Source organism: Marmota marmota, unplaced genomic scaffold (genome assembly GCF_001458135.2).
Source record: "Marmota marmota marmota unplaced genomic scaffold, marMar, whole genome shotgun sequence".
Classification (NCBI taxonomy): Eukaryota; Metazoa; Chordata; class Mammalia; order Rodentia; family Sciuridae; genus Marmota; species Marmota marmota.
The window spans coordinates 6,103,213-6,122,145 of NW_025999869.1; the positions used below are offsets into that span (position 1 = coordinate 6,103,213).

An 18,933-nucleotide genomic window follows, 5' to 3' on the forward strand; every position below is an offset into this window, starting at 1 on the left:
TTCATACCCGCATCTTCACTGAGGATGGGCTATGAGCAAGCCATCTTCTGCCTTTGTGAAGAGACTGGTCCCAGTGGGCATGTTTTACAGATCTGAATGGACTCATTTCTGCCTGTAGTCCATCTCTCCCTGGGCCCTGAATGAGAAGCTGCCGCTATTCGGCTTTTTCTGACCAATCCCCTAGCAGTCCACTCCCCTAGCAGGACTTGAGTGGTGAGAGCCCTTCCTGGCCCAGACTCCAGGCATTTCCTTGCCTTCTTCATCTCCCACTTTGTGAACCTCTGCAGGTGCCCTGCCCTGCTCTTCCTGAAGGCAAAGCTCTCAGCAGCGTGGTTGGTGGGTCAAGGGGCCGGGTGCTAGCACCTTTTGACATGGAGCATATGTGGAAGCCGGAAGTGCTGTGCAAAGAGAGGTGGCCGTGTGGCTCAGAGCGAACCCAGAAATACCTTCAGAAGGGAGACATTGTACTCCGGCTCCCAGCAGCGCTCTTGCACTTCCTATTGGGAGTTGGCCCTTCTTGTTCTGTAAGCTGATGGAGGAGCCACAAAGACATTGCCACCACCTCTGCCCATAACATTAGGTGGCTCCCACCATCCCGTCATGAGAGGGAGGACAGGGTAGCATAATGGTTGGTGTGAAATAGCATGGGTTTCAACCCACCACTTACACATGGGACACTCTGCACAGTTACTTAGGCTCTCTGAGTCCTAGAAGTGTCATCTGTCAAATGGAGATAGCACTCAGCACCTAGGGCTGTGGGGGCTTCATGGAATTCATCCAGGGCAGTACCTGACCTTTCAAGTGCTTATCCCGTGTTACCATGCTGGTTAGGCACCCCAGCAGCTCCTGTTGGAATACCAGGAAGCCCCTGGGACAAGGCAAGCTGGACCATGCCCTTGTGGATGAAGGGTGCTCTGTCTCTGCCTTGTCCTGCTCTCCTGGGCTGCCCAGAGCACACTGAAAACCCAGGGTCTGCTCCCACACTGGCACTCAGTGATCCTCATGAGTATAAGACACTCGACACAGAGCCTGCTACCGGTGTCAGTGGCAGCTTGGTGACCAACCAATCAGTCAGCTGGACTGATGCCTTTGTACTCCCAAGAGGCAAGCGGAGTCTCCCAGACTGACACACCTTCATCCACCTGAATCATGCCAGGTGCATCCTAAGGGCAGCCAAACAGACGTCCCAGGGACAGGGAACACGGACAGGAGAACACATGGACGTCAGGCAGTGGATGAGAGATGCGCTTCCACGTCCACCAGGCTGGAGCTTGGCTTACTGCAGGGTGACCTTGATCAAGTCCGTCACCACTCTGACCCCCAGCATCCTCATCAGAAAAATGAAGATAATCATAGTGCTGTCATGAGGGTTAAATAAAACGGCTCACAGAGAGTGCTTTGGAAAATGCAGGACTGCACACAGCCATGTGGGCTCTAGAGATTAGTCTGTGTCATTATCATCGTTTCACACAGAAGTTCCAGCTCTGCTCCTCATGGGGGAGAGCCAGGACAGATGGAGCATTCCAAGGGATCCTAAGCATCCCAGGCATCCTACTCCAAAGAAGAATCCATCCCGCAGTCAAAGAGGGAGGCCTGGGTTGAGGCCCTAAGAGCTGCTGAATGGTTCAACATTTCCTGGCAAGGTGGCACACCTTTCAAATACAGATGGAGTGTCTCCAGTTCCAAAGGCCAAAATGCTCCAGGATCAGAACCTTTTTGATGGCTGCAATGATACTACAAGTGGAAAATTCCACACCTGATCTCAAGTGATAGGTCACAGTCGATACAGAGGAGCACTAAAAAATACTACGCAAAATTACCTTCAGGCTCTGTGGAAAAGGCACACGAGAAACCTCAGTGAGTTTTGCGTTCAGACTTTAGACCCCAAGATGTCTGTTATTATTTATGCAAATATTCCAAAATCTGGAAAAAAAATATCTAAGACCCTGAACACTTCTGGTCCCCAGCATTTTGGACAAGGGCTCTACACGCCATGGCTTTTCTGTTTGCTCCGCAGCACGGCGCCTCATAAATCCCCTCCAGCTCTCGTCCGTGGGCCAGATAGCTCAGCGCTGGTGGAACCCGCCTGAGATGAGTCACTGCCAGCTTCCTGACACAAGAGAGGGCAGAGGGACAGGCTGTTAGATCTTGCTGATGCTGGGGATCAGCAAGGCTGTCCTCAGCATCTAATTCTCGATAAGCAGCTTAATTTTATCTCTCCTACACCCACGCGTCTCACCGAGGGAGCCAGGCAGCCTGGGAGAGAGTGAGTGACCAGGAGACTGCGCCCTTTTCTGTTTTCTTTCGCTCCCTGCTTTGTGAGCTCTGTACCTTGTCCTTTCTTTGCCTAGAAATTCTGCCAGCCCGGGTCCTTGTGATGTCTTGCATCTTTGAAATGACATCCCGTGTGGGGAGATCCAGGAGCCGCAGGGGACAAAGCAGCACAGGGATGAGAGCAGGAAGCCTGGATGGGCCTGAGGGGTGCGGAGGTTGCCAGGGCCAAATGCAGTTTGGGCAGACATCCAGGGCAGGTCTGAGTTGTCACTTCTCTGTCCCTGTGGCCATTCTCCTTGTCCAGGCTCTAACACTCCCTAGGACCAAGTTCCACAGCGGGCTCATGAATCAGTTCTGAGGCCTCAAAACATCATGCTACTCGGGCCAGAAGGTGAAGTCAACTAGTGAAGGGCACCAGTAGGGAGCAGTGGGCACTGTCCGGCAGAGGGCCTGTGTCCCTCCTACAGAGGGCAGCCAGGCACAGCTGCCTCCAGTGGACTCATTGCCAGAGCTTCTGGAAATTTTTTTCAAGAGAAAATAGAAATCCAGTGTGTGTGTGTGTCTGTGAATGTGTTTTGCTTGAAATTTCCCAACTTTTAAAACACAGGAAAGGTCAAGTTTTACATAGATTTGTTTGCGGCATGTTGCATATGGTGCAAGGAGGGCTCTCCCATGCATCGGAGAAGCTGGCCTGGTTTCTTTACTGAGTGGTTCAACACCTCCCGGCAAGGTGATGCACGCAGAAGGCCCTTAGTATTAAGATTTGGAACAAATCATTTACCACCCACTTTTTTTCCCCTTAAACAAAACAAAAAATTGTGTGTGTGAAGAATGCATTCCTGGTGAGTGCTTGGCCCTATGGGGTCTGCTGGATTTTCTCCGTTTCTCTGCTCCACGGAATCCTCCTTCAAATGTCCCCAAGACAGCATGACCTTGACTACGATTCAATACACAAAACACAGGAAATTCTTGAGGAAGATGCTGCAAAAGGGGAGACAGATGGGCCGGGTGGATGAGGCATTGTAAGAAAAAGAGCGAACCCTCTGGAGACCTGGTTATCATAAACCACAGCCAGCAGGCCGCCCGAAACACCCGTGACCTTGAACAACCCTGGCCACCTCTGAGCTCCAGTTTCCTCACCTGCAGCTTGCCCGGGTAGCTCTGCCCATCTGCCCAGGTTACTGGGAGAAGCATGGGGCGTGAGGAGGACAGGGAGACTATTCTGCAAACGTGAGCTTTTCCCACTGCAAGGCAGGAGGACATCTGTGCGGACCCCAGGGACTTTGCCCATTATTAGCCAGATTAAACAGGCAGCTCTTCCACTTGCCACTGTGACAGCTGCCTGCTTCCTGCACAGGGACCCCTGGGAGAGGTGGCTCGGATGGCTTAGCTCCCCGGGGCAGCCCCACCATTGCTGAGGCCCGTCCCCCTGGGTTCTGTTGTCAAGGGACTCCTGAGGCACAACAGCCCATTAGGAATCTCAGGGTCATTCTCCACCAGGGAGGCTCTAAGCCAACCTTGAAAACTGGAATTTTAAAAATTCACCATTTTTGCTCTTGGGTAGCCTTCCTCCTCCCTCCCCGCCACTGTCGTTCAAGAGGAAGTGAGAGACGATTTTACACTGACTTCAAGGGCACAACTGGCCAGTCTAGGATGAAGAAGGAAATTCTTAGCACTCCAGTTTGGTTGGCTTGCCAGGTGCCTCTGGGATTCTCCTATGGCATCCGCTGCACCAGGGTCTCACCCAGAAGGCAGCTTCCCGTGAGGCTTTGGGGGTGTGGAGGGAAGGATCTGAAGAGAAAAGCAGCACAGTGGGTCCCCAGTTCAGGGAAAGCTGATCCTGGGGAAACCAGTGCCCCTGTGGAGGAGGGACACCCCCAAGGTTGCCTCTGGAGTTGGCAAGTTTCTTGATAAAGAATAAGCCCCAAGAATTAAGGGAGAGATGCAGTGGGGTTCACTGCCATGACGGAGCCGTCAGTCTTATTCTGAAGGCAAATGATAAGCAAGAAAAGAAATCACCCTAAAATCACAAGTCAAGGTGACTCCCGAAGGGCTGTGAGAGGCAGCATCGGGGGGTCCCAGCTGAGATGGTCAGGCCAGCCTCTCTGAGGAGGTGACATTTGAGCTCAAGGGCAGAGGAGGAGGAGAAGCCAGGTTTGCTGAAAGAGGGTCACAGGACCTGAGCTAGATGCTGAGGAGCAGGGAGGAAGCGGGCAGCCGGGGAGCTGAAGCGGGGGCTGGCATGATGTGCACGAGGGCAGGGGTCAGGCCACGTGGGACTGCATGGACCTGTCCTCTGCGTGAGTGAGAGAGAGGCCGTGTGCGTGCCCGTGGCTGCACGTGGCTTCGGGCTTTCTGGTGGGATGACCTGTGACTCTCACCAGATTTCCAGTGGAATCAATGATCCAAAAGAACCCTGGCAACTAGAACTTTAAAATAATTGCGCCAAATGATTGTTTTTCTTTTCCTGGAAGCTCGGAATTCTAAAGCAGAAAGTTCAAGGCACAGGTCCCTTTCAGGTCTCCCTGCAGCGAAGGGCAAGTGCCAGGTGGCAGCATGTGACACAGGCTCCGTGGGGAAGCCGTGCAAGTGCCCAGGCGTGGTCAGCCAGGGTGGCCAGGCACACAGCCCTCCCTCTCTCCCCCTGGGTGGCTGTAGGAGCTCAAGACTGCAGGGATGAACGATGGCCACTCTGCAGCCTGTCCCCTGCAGGCGCAGCCTGTGCACTGCTGATAATGACTGGGGCTGGCGAATCACGGCCTCTTCTGTTTGCAGCCTCCTCAATGCCAACAAGATCAACTGCCTGCGGGTGAACACCTTCCAGGACCTGCAGAGCCTCACCCTGCTCTCCTTGTACGACAACAAGCTGCAGACCATCAGCAAGGGGCTCTTCGCCCCTCTGCAGTCCATCCAGACACTGTGAGTATGCTGCCAGGTTCTGGCGACCCCAGGCGCCCGGTAGCAGAGAACACCCTGATGAGGCAAACTCACACGCGCAGCATGGCTGGGCTGTCAGTGAGAGTGGAATGATGAGAACCAGGAGCTGGCCATGCGACATTCAGGCGACTCATCACCACAAGGAGCACTTGCCCTGTTTAAAGATGTTTACATCTCACAGCAACCCTAGGGTGTAGATGCTAGTATTATCCTCAGTTTATATGTGAGGAAACAAAGGCACAGAGAGGTTAAGTAATTTACTCAAGGTCACACAGCTAGTTAAAAATCAGGATTTGAATCCAGGCAGAGAAGCTGAGCACAGCTGCTGTGTTCTCAGCAGGTGTCATCCCTGTTGATGACTCATTTCTGCCTACCAACAGAAACCTGCAAAACTAAGTGTCTCGTAGAGACTCTGGAAACACTTCTTCCTCACTGGGAAGTACATTCTGGGCACCACAGATGGGTATAAATATTGCAAGTGAGTAGATCATATCTGAGTCCAGATCTCAGCCCATGTTTTTAATGGCTCCAGCTTCAGGCTTGGACCCCAGCTCCAGGCCTGCAGTGAGCCTGGGGCTCCTGAAGACCCCACGAGTCACTGGCACACATTATCCTGTAGTCAGAGGCAGAAACCCATCCAGGGCAAGAGCAGCTGCTGTCTGTTGAATACAGAGCTGGTGCCAGGCTCTGCGTCCAGCGCTCTGCAGAGCTTCTCTCCCTGCGCCAGGGGAGGCCAGACCCCGGCGCTCCGTGATGATAAGGATAATAACAATACCCGCTGCTGTATCTGGAACACCCACCATATGCCAGTCGCCACGCCAGCTGCTTTACGAGCCTGGTGTCCCCAAGCTTGGAGAAATAAAATGCATTCTGCCCGGGTGTAGAGTCTAAAGCTTGCAACTTGCTTGCCCGCCTGAGTTGGCGTGGGTGAGAGTAGAGATGCGCGGTGGCGGGTCCTGCCCCGAAGCAGGGAGAGCTGGGGGTTGGTTCCCCAGACCAGATGCTGGCTGCATCTGTGCCTGTCCTGGCAGCCAGCCAGCCTCAGGCCCTCTCTTTGAGTCCTGTCTGAAAGCAGCACCCCCCAGGCCTCCTGGGGCCACGAGGGACAGGGTCCTGCACCGATTGCCAGGCAGGGTGGTGGTGGAGCGAGGCGCCACAGGTCACTCCTGATTAACAGCCCTGTCCCTCTTGCAGCCACTTAGCCCAAAACCCGTTTGTGTGCGACTGCCACTTGAAGTGGCTGGCTGACTACCTCCAGGACAACCCCATCGAGACAAGTGGGGCCCGCTGCAGCAGCCCACGCCGGCTGGCCAACAAGCGCATCAGCCAGATCAAGAGCAAGAAGTTCCGCTGCTCAGGTAATCAGGTTACGGGGGCTGGGCCCTACTTTCTGACTCAGAGCACAGCAGCCCCTGAGAGGCCAGTAATCCAATCTAGAGGACAGCGAGCCCGTAATGGCTCCTGGGGAGCATCTTTGCAAATTAAATTGGGGAAATTCAGTTAGCCCACAGAAAACCAATTACCTTATGGATTTAAAATAAAACACACACACACACACACACACACAATCAAAGCATAGGGGAGGGGAGGGGGAGGCGGCTTCAGGGGAGACAGAACCCAGGCGGCCTCGGAGCCCCAGAGCTAGGTAAAGCCAGAGACAGGACAGCCTCTGCACACGTGTCCTTGACAGGAGGGTAACGGTGGATTTTCAGCTTCCAAAGCCTGCTTCCCTAATGGCAGACAGAGAAATAAATGTAGCCCAGGCCAGGCGGCAGGCTCTCTGTAATCCAAGTCCCCTGGAAGACGGACTTTGGTACAGCCCTGGGGCCGAGCGCATTACGGGTTTCAAAACCAGGTTCACTACCCATTCCAAGCTGCACCCTGATGTCGGAGAGGACGGCAGAGACTGGGAAGAAGCACGGCCTTGCTCTCGTGCCAAGTGCTCTAGAAACATTTCTCCCCACTGCACCCAGGAAGGACAGGGACAAATGACAAGGGGAGTCTCAGCCAGCCTTGGAAAGAGAAGTAGCTCTCCTTGACCGAGAACCAGAGGGGCAGGCAGTTAAGATGACTGGCATCCATGTTCTTTTCTACTGGAAAAGACCACCGCCCGCCTCTGCTCCTGGGGTAGGTGACTGACAGTCGAGGGACAGAGGCGGGTGGTGCACACAGGCTGGCCTCAGCCAGGGTCCTGCTTCTCCCCCTGCCCTGAGCATCTTCTGGTAATCAGGGAGGGTGCCATCGAGGGAACTGGTCAACAGAGAAGACCAGCAGGCAGCACCACGTTCTTGTTCTCTGAGTCAAGTTCTGTGATCCCAGTCTCCAGGGTGAACTGGAGCTCTTTGATTTTACTTCTCTTGGGAGAATCAAACGCCTCAAGAGGGCCTAGAGGCCACAGGGACGTGGTGGCAGTGTGAAGAGTTGGTACCAACGGGCCTTCCTCAGAATAATGATGTAAATTACCAGATGGACCCTCCATCTCTGAGGAGCACCATGTTGGATGCTTCCAGTTGATTGGCTCCTTCCGATAGTCCTGTGAGGGGCAGTAGGCGGGTCCCTGTGCCAGGGCAGAGGAGTCAAGGGCTCAGAGTGAAAGGTCACCCCAGGGCGAGGCCACAGTCAGCCACCACAGAGGCAGGAGTGGACCCCAGATCTGCTCGCTCTTCCCACTGGCACCCAGCATCTGGGACAGAAGGAGCATTTGGGAAGGAGGTCAACAGCTGCCCCTCCCCTGACCTCATGGTCCCACTCCACCCTGAACTCTGTCCTTAGGTTCTTTTCTGGGCCCACGCATCTCTGGGAAGGAACTTTTGAGGATAGAACTGTCACCTGGTCCTTTCCCAGGGCCTTTCCTCATTCTATTCCTGCCTCCACCTGCCCAGGGCCCCGCTAACTGTCTCGGCCAATTAGCAGTAGCCAAGGAGAGGGGCTGTAGAGTCAGGGGAAGACAGGGCACCACCTGCCAACTTCAGTCTCGTGAGTGTCCTGTCTATGTCCAAGCCCCTAGGTGACATCAAGCCCCTGGGTGACAGGGCTGGGGTGGAGTAAGCCAGGGTCTGAGGATGGCCCCTCCCACAACCTTGGGAATGACCTAGGAATGGCTGTGGGTGGGGATTGGGGACAGCAAGTTAGGGATGGCAGGTATAGAAAGAGCTAGGAGGAGAAAAAGGAAGAGAAAGGGGACCTAGAAACAACAAGGCTCACTCCGGCCCTGCATCTGCCCGCCTGTCTGCCTTCCTGCCTTTGCATTCACAGGGTCCTGGCTCCTCTCCTGTGTGGGTGGCGGGGGGACTGTAAACAGACATAGACAGGGAGAGGGGGCAGGGTTCTCAGTTGACCTTGACTAAAATATTATTATTTCTTTAAAAAACAACACTACACAGAAAGCTTCTCCCTGCAAGGTAGAGATGTTTGTAGCCATCGCGAGCTTGACGTCTAGCATGACACGTGCTTTTATGTTGCATAGCTGCAGGGAAGAGGTAGTGAGAGCTACCGCTGAGCTCCAAGGGCCTGGGCTTTGAGAAACACCAGGACCCAGTCCTGCCCTGGCCCTGGGGGAGGCAGAAACCATGGACCTAAAGCTCTGTGTTTCCAGGAAGCTCCAGCAGGAGGAAGGGGGGCAGGTGACACATAGTGGAGTTGACAGATAATAACTCTGCATTTTACTTTCCCCTAAAAACACCCCCTTGAAAAGACAGCTGATGTAATTAGCAGCCAATTTGAGGGCTGCTCCTGCCGCACTTAAAGCCCTCCTTAGCAGGGCGTCTGGTTCCCCAGCTGCTGGGCTCTGCCTCTCTGTATCAGCTGCAGCCTTCGCCCTGGGCAGGAGATCGGGGTGGGTGCTGTTGACTGGGCCAATCTGACCATCAGATTAAGTCCTGCACAGGCACGGTCTGGCTGAAAGACCCTGGCCCATCCTGGGAGCACTTGCCAGTTGAAGGAGCTGTCTGTTTTGCTCCCTGCTTTGTGTGAGAAGAAGCTCTCATGATGGAAAGTGCAGGCTGGGGTGTGGCTCAGGTAGAACATTGCCTTGACGGGCAAGGCCATGGGCCCAGCACCAAAAGAGAGGGAGAGAGAGAGAGAGAAGAAAAGCCCAGAGGGAGGGCATGTGTCCCAAAGTGGCAAACAGCCAGACATCTTAGGGACCTCAGAGAACATCCAGTCTGTTCTAAAGATGAAGAAGTTGGGGACCACACAGCTCAAAAGCCCTGTCAAAGGTATAGGGTGTAATTTCAGGGCAAGGTCTGAAACCCAGGATTTCTGATACACTAGGAAGATTCTTGATAGTATATTTCCAGGTCCCTTCATTTCCTTTTGGAGGAGGAAGCCAAAGACAAGGAAAGGGAGATTTTAGGGCGAGGTGCATGAATGGGGTAGATTTCCTCTGCCCCGATACTGATCAAACTCCAAGACAAAATCTGAGAAGCAGAGTGTCCACAGAGCCCGGGAGTGTGCATGTCAGTATGGGGTGAAGTCCAGATTACAGATGCCCACCACTGTAGACTACCTATGCACTGTCAAGGTGCTGAGAATAGCTTGTCAAGAAACCCAGTCCCCAACACACTGTGGAGGAATGGCGACTGTCCCTCCTGTCCGAGGTTAGGCAGGGAGAGCACCAGTCTCATCAGTGTTTACACCTCTCCAGTCCAATGGAGAAGTCCCAGGTCAGCAGGCTCATGAGAAGTTCCCCTGCTCTGCCACAGATGGGAATATAGACTGGGTACCCTCGTCTGGCTCCTTGGCCTCCAGGATCATGGCTCACTAGCCTTCCTACCACTGCCATGACTCCCAGCCAAGGAGGAGGTCAGGGAATCCGAAAGGACCCTAGAATCAGGTGTTTTGCCCTCCAGCTGAGTGACTGGTTCCCCCGTCCTTCCTTCTCTTGGTTTGAGAGGCCCTTTAGTCAGGAGCCACTCTCCATTCACCTGCCACTATCTCTGTGACAGTTGGTGCCTCAGACCATGGTGATTGTAGTTTTCTTGGTGCCAAACTCAAGGCCCCATTGGCTTCCCATCTCTCTGGGTAGGAAGATGTGTCTCCTTTGATACCCATACCTCCTCCACCAAACCCCCAGTGGTATGGAATGCACAGCTGTCAGCCAAGGGCTTCTGGGGACCCTGAGGATGTTGAGGAGACCCCTGAGTAATGGAATGTCACAGGGGCTTTTTCCTGCAGAATAGCATCCGCTTTGCTAGACCCCCAGGAACTGTGGATGTCTCTCTATTTAAGGGATAGTGGACAGCGGATGGCACCACTCAGCCCTTGGGATTGGCCCTGTGTGGCAAAGCTCTCAGAAGATGCTTTGCTAAGTTGATTCTTATCCAATGGTGAGGTGCAGAATGGAGGTCAGATGCTCCGCTCAGGCCCACGATGTGACACAGCTGTCTGGATGTTCTCCACCCCCTGGGGAGGGGTTCCTTCTGCCCTGATGCCTCTGAGAAGGTGTCTGATGGCTTCCCACCTGTTGTCCTCCTTCCTGCTATGTGTCCCCTGGGGCGGGGCACAGGGCAGCAGGGCCTTCAGAAGCGTTCCAGTGGAACTCCGCTCCTGGTACTAATCACGCGCAGTGGGGGCCTGCTCCGGCTTCCGCTTCTCCACGCTGCTTCCTCTGAGCGCTCCTGTCCTCTCTCTGATGCTGCTTCCTGACCTTGACTCTGACCAGTGGCCGTGGGGCTTTCCTTTGTGCTTGATCTAACCATGTGGTGGAACGATGGAAACGGAACATGGTTCTGTCAAGCACCGCGGAAAGCACCGCGCTCTCCTGCAGCATGGCCCGCCACCACCGCCGCCGGACACTCCTCCTCTGCTCTGGACACCACAGCCCACCTGCCAGACCCCTCTCCCCATCTTGACTCAAAAGGGAGGAGGGTGGAAGTCTCTGAGGATTCAGATGCAGGGTGAAATGGGTTTGGAGAAGCACATGGGGCCAACCCACAACCTGCAGCCATATCTCTACCCCAAATGGAGGCACCATCCCCCAAATCTAGTGTGGATGCCAGCCATGGGTAATAGCTAGGTTTGAGCTGTGGCTCATGGGAGAATCCCAGCCCAAGGTCATTTCCCCCATGCAGCAGCTAACCCAAAGGGGAGTCCATCCTGCCCATGACCCTTACCACCTCCGTTGGAATCCTCTTCATGTGAGATGAGTGTGAGCTTGTGAATGGGTGAAGCTGGCATGAGTCTGAGACCTTGAACTTCACCATGGCTCCTTCTGAACTTGACTCCTGCTCCTCATGAACACTTTGGCCCTGATCCCCATTAGACCTCAAGTCCTATCTGTTTCCTTGAACTTCAAGCACAGTTCATGCAGATATGCTGGGCTCCTCGTCTGATGCTCACTCAGGGCCAAGTGGGCTGTGCAGACACCTGCTGACTCTGACCCTAAAGAGGGATCTTCCTGATACATCCTTGACCCAGTGTAAACAAGATAGTGTTGTTGGTTCCTAGTCTCTGTTGCATCCCATGAGAGAGAACTAAGGTGGGACCCACACCCTGGCTTAGACTCAGGAGCTGGGCGCTGGGCTCCCATCAAAGTCTAGGACTCTCATCCTATCTCCCTCCGGTTGCCCTGCAGGGCCGGTTCCTACCATTGATGACTAATGGGGCATCCTACTCGACTCTCTGAATTTTTTAACACATACTGGGTGCTTGCAGTAGGCCAGGCCTGGTGATGTTTTACATCACCGAGTCCCATTGTACAAGTAAGGCTGTTGAGGCTCAGAGAGGCTGGCTATCATCTGGCCCCATCACTAAAAACTGCCTCCATCTGGCTGAGCTCTGCCCCTTCTACCCTCAGCCTTCCTGGCTGAGCACATCCCTGTTACCTTGAATTAGAAAACATTTCAATCCCTGGCTTGAATCCATAGGGAGCTGAAAGTTTTCTCAGATGTTCCCTTCCAAGCTTACATCTGTTATCAGCAGTAACTTGAGTAAGGAGGAATTAAATGGCTCAGCCTCTCCAGCAGGAACATGCCAGGATCTCTCAAGCCTGGGACACCTTTCCTCCCTTATGGAGCGACAATTCTGAGTTCCCTGCCACTGCCCCACCATGCCAGGAGCCAGGCTTGGGTGGTGGATCCATACTGTGCCCTACCACCAAGCTCATGACCGTGAGCTTCTCTGCTTCCAGCCCTGGATGCACTCATACTAGATCCAGTGGGGACAGCTTAGGACACCTCACTGCACAACTGCTGGCCAAACTCCTGCTAACCCAGGTAGCATTTTCCGGCCCCTGGGGTCAGGTCCTGGCCCTGCCTGTGCGTGGACGTCTGTGTGCCTGCCAACGCTCCTCTGACCCACTCACACTTGCAGCCTCCTGTCCATATCACTTCCTCTCCAAGCTACTGAAAAGGCCGTCACGCTCCCCCAGTTCCTCTTTCTGCCCTTTTCCTCCTTTTCCTCATTCCACTGATCAGAGGGCTACTGGGGACAGAGGAAAGCCCTGGCCACAGCAGTTGGCAGATCCCTGCTGATCAGATAATGATGTCCTGGTGACTTCCAATCCACCTGGGACTGGTACTGGCCCCTAATCAGCCCAGCCAATCTATCCAAAGAATAGGAGCTCTTGCTGCCCAGTCCCAGGCCCCTCACATGTCACATGCGTCCCTCCCAGGAGGGGGCCAGAGGCCGGATTCCTAGTAAAGTCTCGTGCTGTGGATGTCTACCTTCACCCCCACCTTGTCTATTAAAGCTTCTCTGTGACCACTACCAGTGTCATCGTCTTGAGCTGCTCACAAAAGGGGAGGAGGGCTGCAGGGGCAGGAGCAGGACAATGCCAGATGACGTCAGCACTCCCAGGGCGCACCTCAGCCAGGGTTGAGTTTTATGGCCCTTCTCCGAGTCCTCCGAGATCTCTCCTGTCTGAACCGCCCCAAAGAGAGAAGCAGCTGCCTGATTCGACTGGTTCCCTCCTACTAAGTATTTCTGGCAGTGAAAAATATGCATTGAGATTGAAATTGACTTTTAAAGCTCTGGAAAAGTTAAAAATACTTTTGGGTAGTTATGAGCATTAGGCATAACAAATGGCTCCGAGAAGCCCTGGGTAGTTTCAGTAATGAAATATGAAGTGATGGAGGTGGCATTTCGGGCTGGCTGAAACTGGGGAACCCACTTTTTCGGTTATGTACATACGCCGTTATGAACATTTCTGGCTCCCGTGAAATATCACTCTCCGACCCCCCTCATTATTGCAAACCAGGGCAATAACAAAAACAGCAGGGGGAGAAATGCTAGAAAGAGCACATTAGTCCATCGAATCTAATTGCAAAATCATTTCATTAAGATGGGTCAGCGGCTCCACCATAGAGGTCCGCCATTATAATCTAACTGTACCACTGAGAGCGATTCCCGCTAACCATGGCCGCTCTCACCTTGATTAAAACGAAAATGCACTTAACAGGCGGCTGTCCCCAGCCAGCCACGTCTTCAGGCTCTTTGTGTTGAAGAGCAAACCGTGTCCCCAACTGTCTTTCTGCCTGTGATCGGCAGGCGGGGTCCTCGGCTCTGCAAGGATCCCGTTGTAGACACATTGCAAAGGGAAAACAGATGCACACGTGCAACTCGCCCCTGCACACCATTGCCACGTGGACCCACCAGCAGGGCACAAGAGTGGGAAGTACCCTGTGGGCCTCGGCAGGGTTCACAAATGGAACTCACCCAACCCGGCGGCCTGCCCAGGTGTCGGGGTTCAGTGGGACGATGTCAGCAAGCCACGGGCAGGAGATGTGCATTATACACTGGGCCAGGAAGCCATCTAAGTCACAAGGACACGGGCCTCCGTTCCGTTCACATGAGCCTGGGGATAGGAAGCTGGATGAAGTGGGGATGGGGAGAAAGCAGAGGGAGAAAGGAGGACACAGCCAGGTTTCTGGCTCCCTGCTTTGGGGTAGATAGTCCACTTCAGAGCAGAGACCACCAGGTTCATCCCCCATCAGCAATTACCACAGGGAGGTAGTAGGAAGGGAGGGAACCCCGAGGGAGGGAGACACCTGCCTTCTGCCTGACTGTAGCCCACCGGAGCAGAATCCCACATGTCACCCCCACCACCACGTCTGACTGTGTGTCGTTCCCAGAGGCACAGGATGAAGCTCTGGTCTAAAAGCACTTCTGTGGTGATGCACATAGTACCCTGTAGGCCTCAGTCTCCTCATCTATAAAATGGAAACTCGGGGTATTGCAGGGCTTCCATGGGATCACCCAAGCTCAGAGGAGACTGCCTGGCTCTGGCCAAGTAGCAGCTCGTACATCGGCCCCCTGACGTCAGTGGCCTCTGACATGCCAGGTGGCAGAGAAGGGAGCAGAAATAGAACCACAAGCACCCACACTCCACCTGCCTCTCCCAGAGAGGCTCCACTTCCTGGATCCTGCTCTCAGCCTCATACCAACCCGGGTGAGGTAGGAGCAGCTATTTGATTGCACTTCACCTGTGGAGAGGCTCAGGCTAATTCACAGCAAAGCCTGGCCAAGCTGATGCCCTCTGCTGCTGAAACCTGCAGACTACTAGCGCCCCATAAGGTCACAGATAAGATCACCAAGGTATCGCTCAGCTGGCTCTGCCAACAAGCCACGTCCATACTCTGAGACGCTTCAGAAATGCACATGGGACACTCGGGTGCTGGAGGCATCCCACATGCATGGGCCCATGTGGACCAAGTCCCTGTTTTCCTAGCTTGGTGCTAATGCAGCATGTGGAGTGAGAGAATGAAAAGACCTGGCCAGCAAGGAACTCCCGTCTGATAGGAGAACAGGAGACCCCCATTACCGCCAGCATAATTCATGTGCTCACTGAGGTCTGCCGGCTGCTCCCCAGGGCACCTCTCAGAGACATCAGACTGTCAGTCTCCTTGCCATTGCTGTATGACCTTGAGAGAAATGCAATTTTGAAAAAATAAATCTTAGCTCCAACTTTTAACTCATGGGAACTGCCCTTGCACTATAGTTAAATAGGACTTAGTCTCTAAGACAGAGGTCAGAGCCGACCCTCAAATGTGTTCTGCTTATGTTCACAGTGTTTCAAACTTGAATTCAATACCAATGTTTTTTAAATACCTGGTTTCTCTTGAGGAAAAAAAAATAAATAAATAAAAAGGAAAAGAAACATTGGGCAACTCAGAGCCAAATTCCCAATCATGAGAGTCGTGGGCTCCAAACCCCCACCTGCCCAACCCTCAATACTGTCTTGCCAGTAACTGAGGCCCTATGTCAGTGGTCACTTAGGACCACAGGTTTGTCTTCCTCTGTTCATTTCATTACTGTCAAGCCCCAAAAGACAACTGAGTTTGCACTTCTTCCTTTGCCTTATTCCCAGCCCTGAGGGAGCCCCACAGAAGCCCTAGCAAAATCTCTTCTGCTTGGGTCATGAGGAACAGTTAGAGCTTCTGTGGGTGGTAGGCTTCATGGAACAGGGAGCCTCCCTCAAACTGGAGGCTGGATTCTCTACCCATGCAGCCTGCGGTATTTCTCTGAGCAGAAGGTCCATGACTTTCTTCAGCTTCTCAAACAGGTCCCTGGCCCACAAAAGCATAAGAGCCCCGGATCTTGAGCCTGGTTTCCCTAAGGATGAAAGAGATGAGTGACAAAGATCACAGGAAAAGTGGCAGGGACAGGGCAGGGCGCCCTGCGGTGCCCACCAATGACGGTGATGCCGTGTATGTCGTGTGACCCCCCACACGCACCTCAATTCATGGGGCTGGTTTGTCTCCCCTCCCCCACTATGGACAGCCTCAGGCCCTCTGCGAGGGAACCCATGACGCTGACGCCCCTCTTTGGCCCCGCCCAGGCTCCGAGGACTACCGCAGCCGGTTGAGCAGCGAGTGCTTCATGGACCTCGTGTGCCCCGAGAAGTGCCGCTGTGAGGGCACCATTGTGGACTGCTCCAACCAGAAGCTGGCCCGCATCCCGAGCCACATCCCCGAATATGCCACCGACCTGTAAGTCCCACCCTGCGTGTGAACATCCTCCCCTCCCCTTGCACCCCAGTCACCCCCCACCAGCCCAGGGGGGGTCTCCTGGAGGTGGCCCCCTCTGGCTTAGTTGCAGGGCCACTCCTTGGGCATCCTCAGCATAACAAGCCAAGGCAGACACCTGGCCATGCACGGACAGCTCGCTCTTAATCAGGAAGATCCGTTTATTCATTCTATAAATGCATCCTGAGCACTCAGGGGAAGCCAGGCCCCGTGCTGGTCTCATCTATGATGCCCAGGTCCATCTTCAGTGACCAGAGCAGGCAGACAGCCTCTGCTGGCCCTGGGGAGCTTATAGTGCCACCAGAAAGATTGGGATTAAATTAAAAACTGTAATAAAGCAAGAAAACTACTAGAATGATTAGATATAGCTGACCTTCCTGTTTGCCATGCTACTGAAGGGCTATATTGGTTTATCCCAAAAAAGGAAGAGCTCAAATTCATACCTTAGTAAGGCAGAAGTGCAGCCCATGGGGCCGAGGGACCTGAGCCTGACACCTGCTCCCTGCAGTCTTCCTGAAATCGGCCAGCTGCTTCTCGTGTCTGAGGCCATTTCCTAGCTCTAGAACGAGGGCATCCGCTGGGAAGAGTAAGAAGGAGAGGAGCACAGAGTTTCATCTTGAGTCCTTGCCCAGAGCAGGCCCTGGGTAAATAAGTGAAGGCAGGGCTGGGATCATGTCATTCTCTTTGAGCTCTGGAATCCCCACAGGACGTGGAAGGTCCAGCCTAGCTGCTCACCACTCTCCCTGTGCCAGTAGGAATGTTGGGCATGGAGCCTCAGGGCTGCTCGCATTCACAGTGCTCAGGAAGGAGCTGAGCAGCTTGGCAAGGTGCTGTAAAAGCCTCCCAGTGTGTTCTAGGTTGCCACTGGTACCCACAAAATGAAGGTTCCCACAAAATGAAGGTACCCACAAAATGAAGGTTCCCACAAAATGAAGGCAGACACTTGGCAATTGAATTTTCTCGTGGATGCCCATGAGAATACTCCAGAAGGCCTCTCCATCCAGGTTGAAGGGGTTTCCTGCAGGGGAAGAGGAGTATGCTCCCTCTCCTACCGCACTCTGCGGCTGCCCGGTTGCCGAGTCCCATGGCTCTGGGGGCCCTAGCTGAATGCGAGGTCGTGGCCTCTCAGTCAAAGCCATGCAGGGAGCCAAGCAGAGGGCGTGAAGGAGGCGCCTCACCCCAGCTGACCCACCCTCTCGCCTTCTTGCTTCCCTGCAGGCGACTGAATGACAACGAGATATCTGTTCTAGAGGCCACAGGCGTCTTCAAGAAGTTGCCGAACCTGCGGAAAATGTAAGTGAACTTCAGGAGCCCGGCAGCCACCACACTCCCTGACCAGGGTCTTGTTCAGACAGAGCAGAAGCCAGGGCACTGGGGTCCCTCGCCTGCTGCAGCCCCTCCCAGCCTCCTGCTGACCCCGGCCCTGGCCTGTGCTGGGCTACAGGACAGACAGACACTGCCAAAATGAAATGTGGCTGTGTCTCATGGTCACATGCTGTGATAAGCGTGTACCCACAGCATCCCTGACCCCACTGCCCCTCTGCTCAGCCCTACCCCACCCCACATCCACTACCCCAAGAGCTGGGCCCCGGGTGAGGACCAGCAATGGAGTGTGGCATCCCGGCACAGCCACTCGCCATTCTGACAAGTGGACAGCTCGCGGCCGGCTGGTAGGTGGAGTCGAGGTGTCTCCATCCCCAGGCACATGGTGGGAAGGCTGTCAGCTGTGCTCACACTGGCTTTTAGTCTGGGGGTCCCTGGATCTGACCAGAGCCTGGGCTCAGTCAGAGGACAGGTTTTATTTCTTCTCTGCTCCCGGGCTGTCCTCTGTCATAACCCTCTCCCTGCCCAAGTGGGACCAAGTCACAAAGGTAACAAAAATAACACTGCCATGCTATTAGGGTACCTGTTCTGACCCAGGGCCGTGTGCCCTGTCGGACATGCATTGGTCATTTGGTCCTTACTCACCCATCTTGTACTGGCTTCACAGTCCCCTTCATATAGGTCATGGAACTGCGGTTCAGAGAGATTCAGTGACTTCTCTTAAGACCATACATCAAACACGTATCAGAACTGGTACTTAAATTTGGATCCACCTACAGTCACACTAGTGTGAGTTTGGGCTTCCTTCCCTCCTCCTCCCTTCCTGGGTGTCCCAGCAGAGGAAGCCAGCACAGAGATGGTCTCTGCTGTCTGATTCCAAGGCTGTCTTCTCTTTGACACCCTTTTCCCCCACCCCCTATTCCATCTCCCTTGGCCCCAGAATTTGGGTCTGTTTCCAAAGCAAGGGAAACACAGTCCGTCCTCATTATTCAGAGTACATATTTGCAAACCCACCTGCTGGCTAGAATTTATGTAGCTCCACAATCGAGACTGTTCCTGCTTTCAAGGCCACTCTTGGCCATGCACGGAGTCCACTGCAGGGGAGAACTCAGTCACCCTACACACATTCCCCGCTGGCTGATGTCGAAAGCTGGTGCGCCAGCTGTGTTCAGCCCTCGTGTTGTAAACAAGTGTCCCTTTGTGGTTTATTCAGGGCCACATAATTTGCAAGTCTGTGCTCAGCCTGAGAAGCCTGTGCTGGGCCTGGGGAGGAAATGTGTGTGTTGGGGAACGTCTTCCGTTCAGGCAGGAGTCACGTTGCTGCGGGCTGCAAGTTCAATGTTAATGAATCAATAACATATTAAATAAGGTGTCTTTAAGCAGAAACACTCATGAAGCAAGTCTCCTATTGATGAGTTGATGAAATGCTGTGGGC

General features: G+C 53.9%; 1 protein-coding gene across 1 annotated transcript in view; it reads left to right on the forward strand.

The window, feature by feature from the left end:
• The window catches only part of Slit3 (slit guidance ligand 3), a 563,280-nt gene that overhangs the window by 473,663 nt on the left and 70,684 nt on the right, over window positions 1-18,933 (forward strand). Inside the window, exons 14-17 of the mRNA XM_048814838.1 lie at window positions 5,050-5,193; window positions 6,406-6,569; window positions 15,989-16,139; window positions 17,394-17,468. Of these exons, the coding sequence (XP_048670795.1) occupies window positions 5,050-5,193; window positions 6,406-6,569; window positions 15,989-16,139; window positions 17,394-17,468 (534 nt within the window). The remainder of the gene's footprint in view (window positions 1-5,049; window positions 5,194-6,405; window positions 6,570-15,988; window positions 16,140-17,393; window positions 17,469-18,933) is intronic.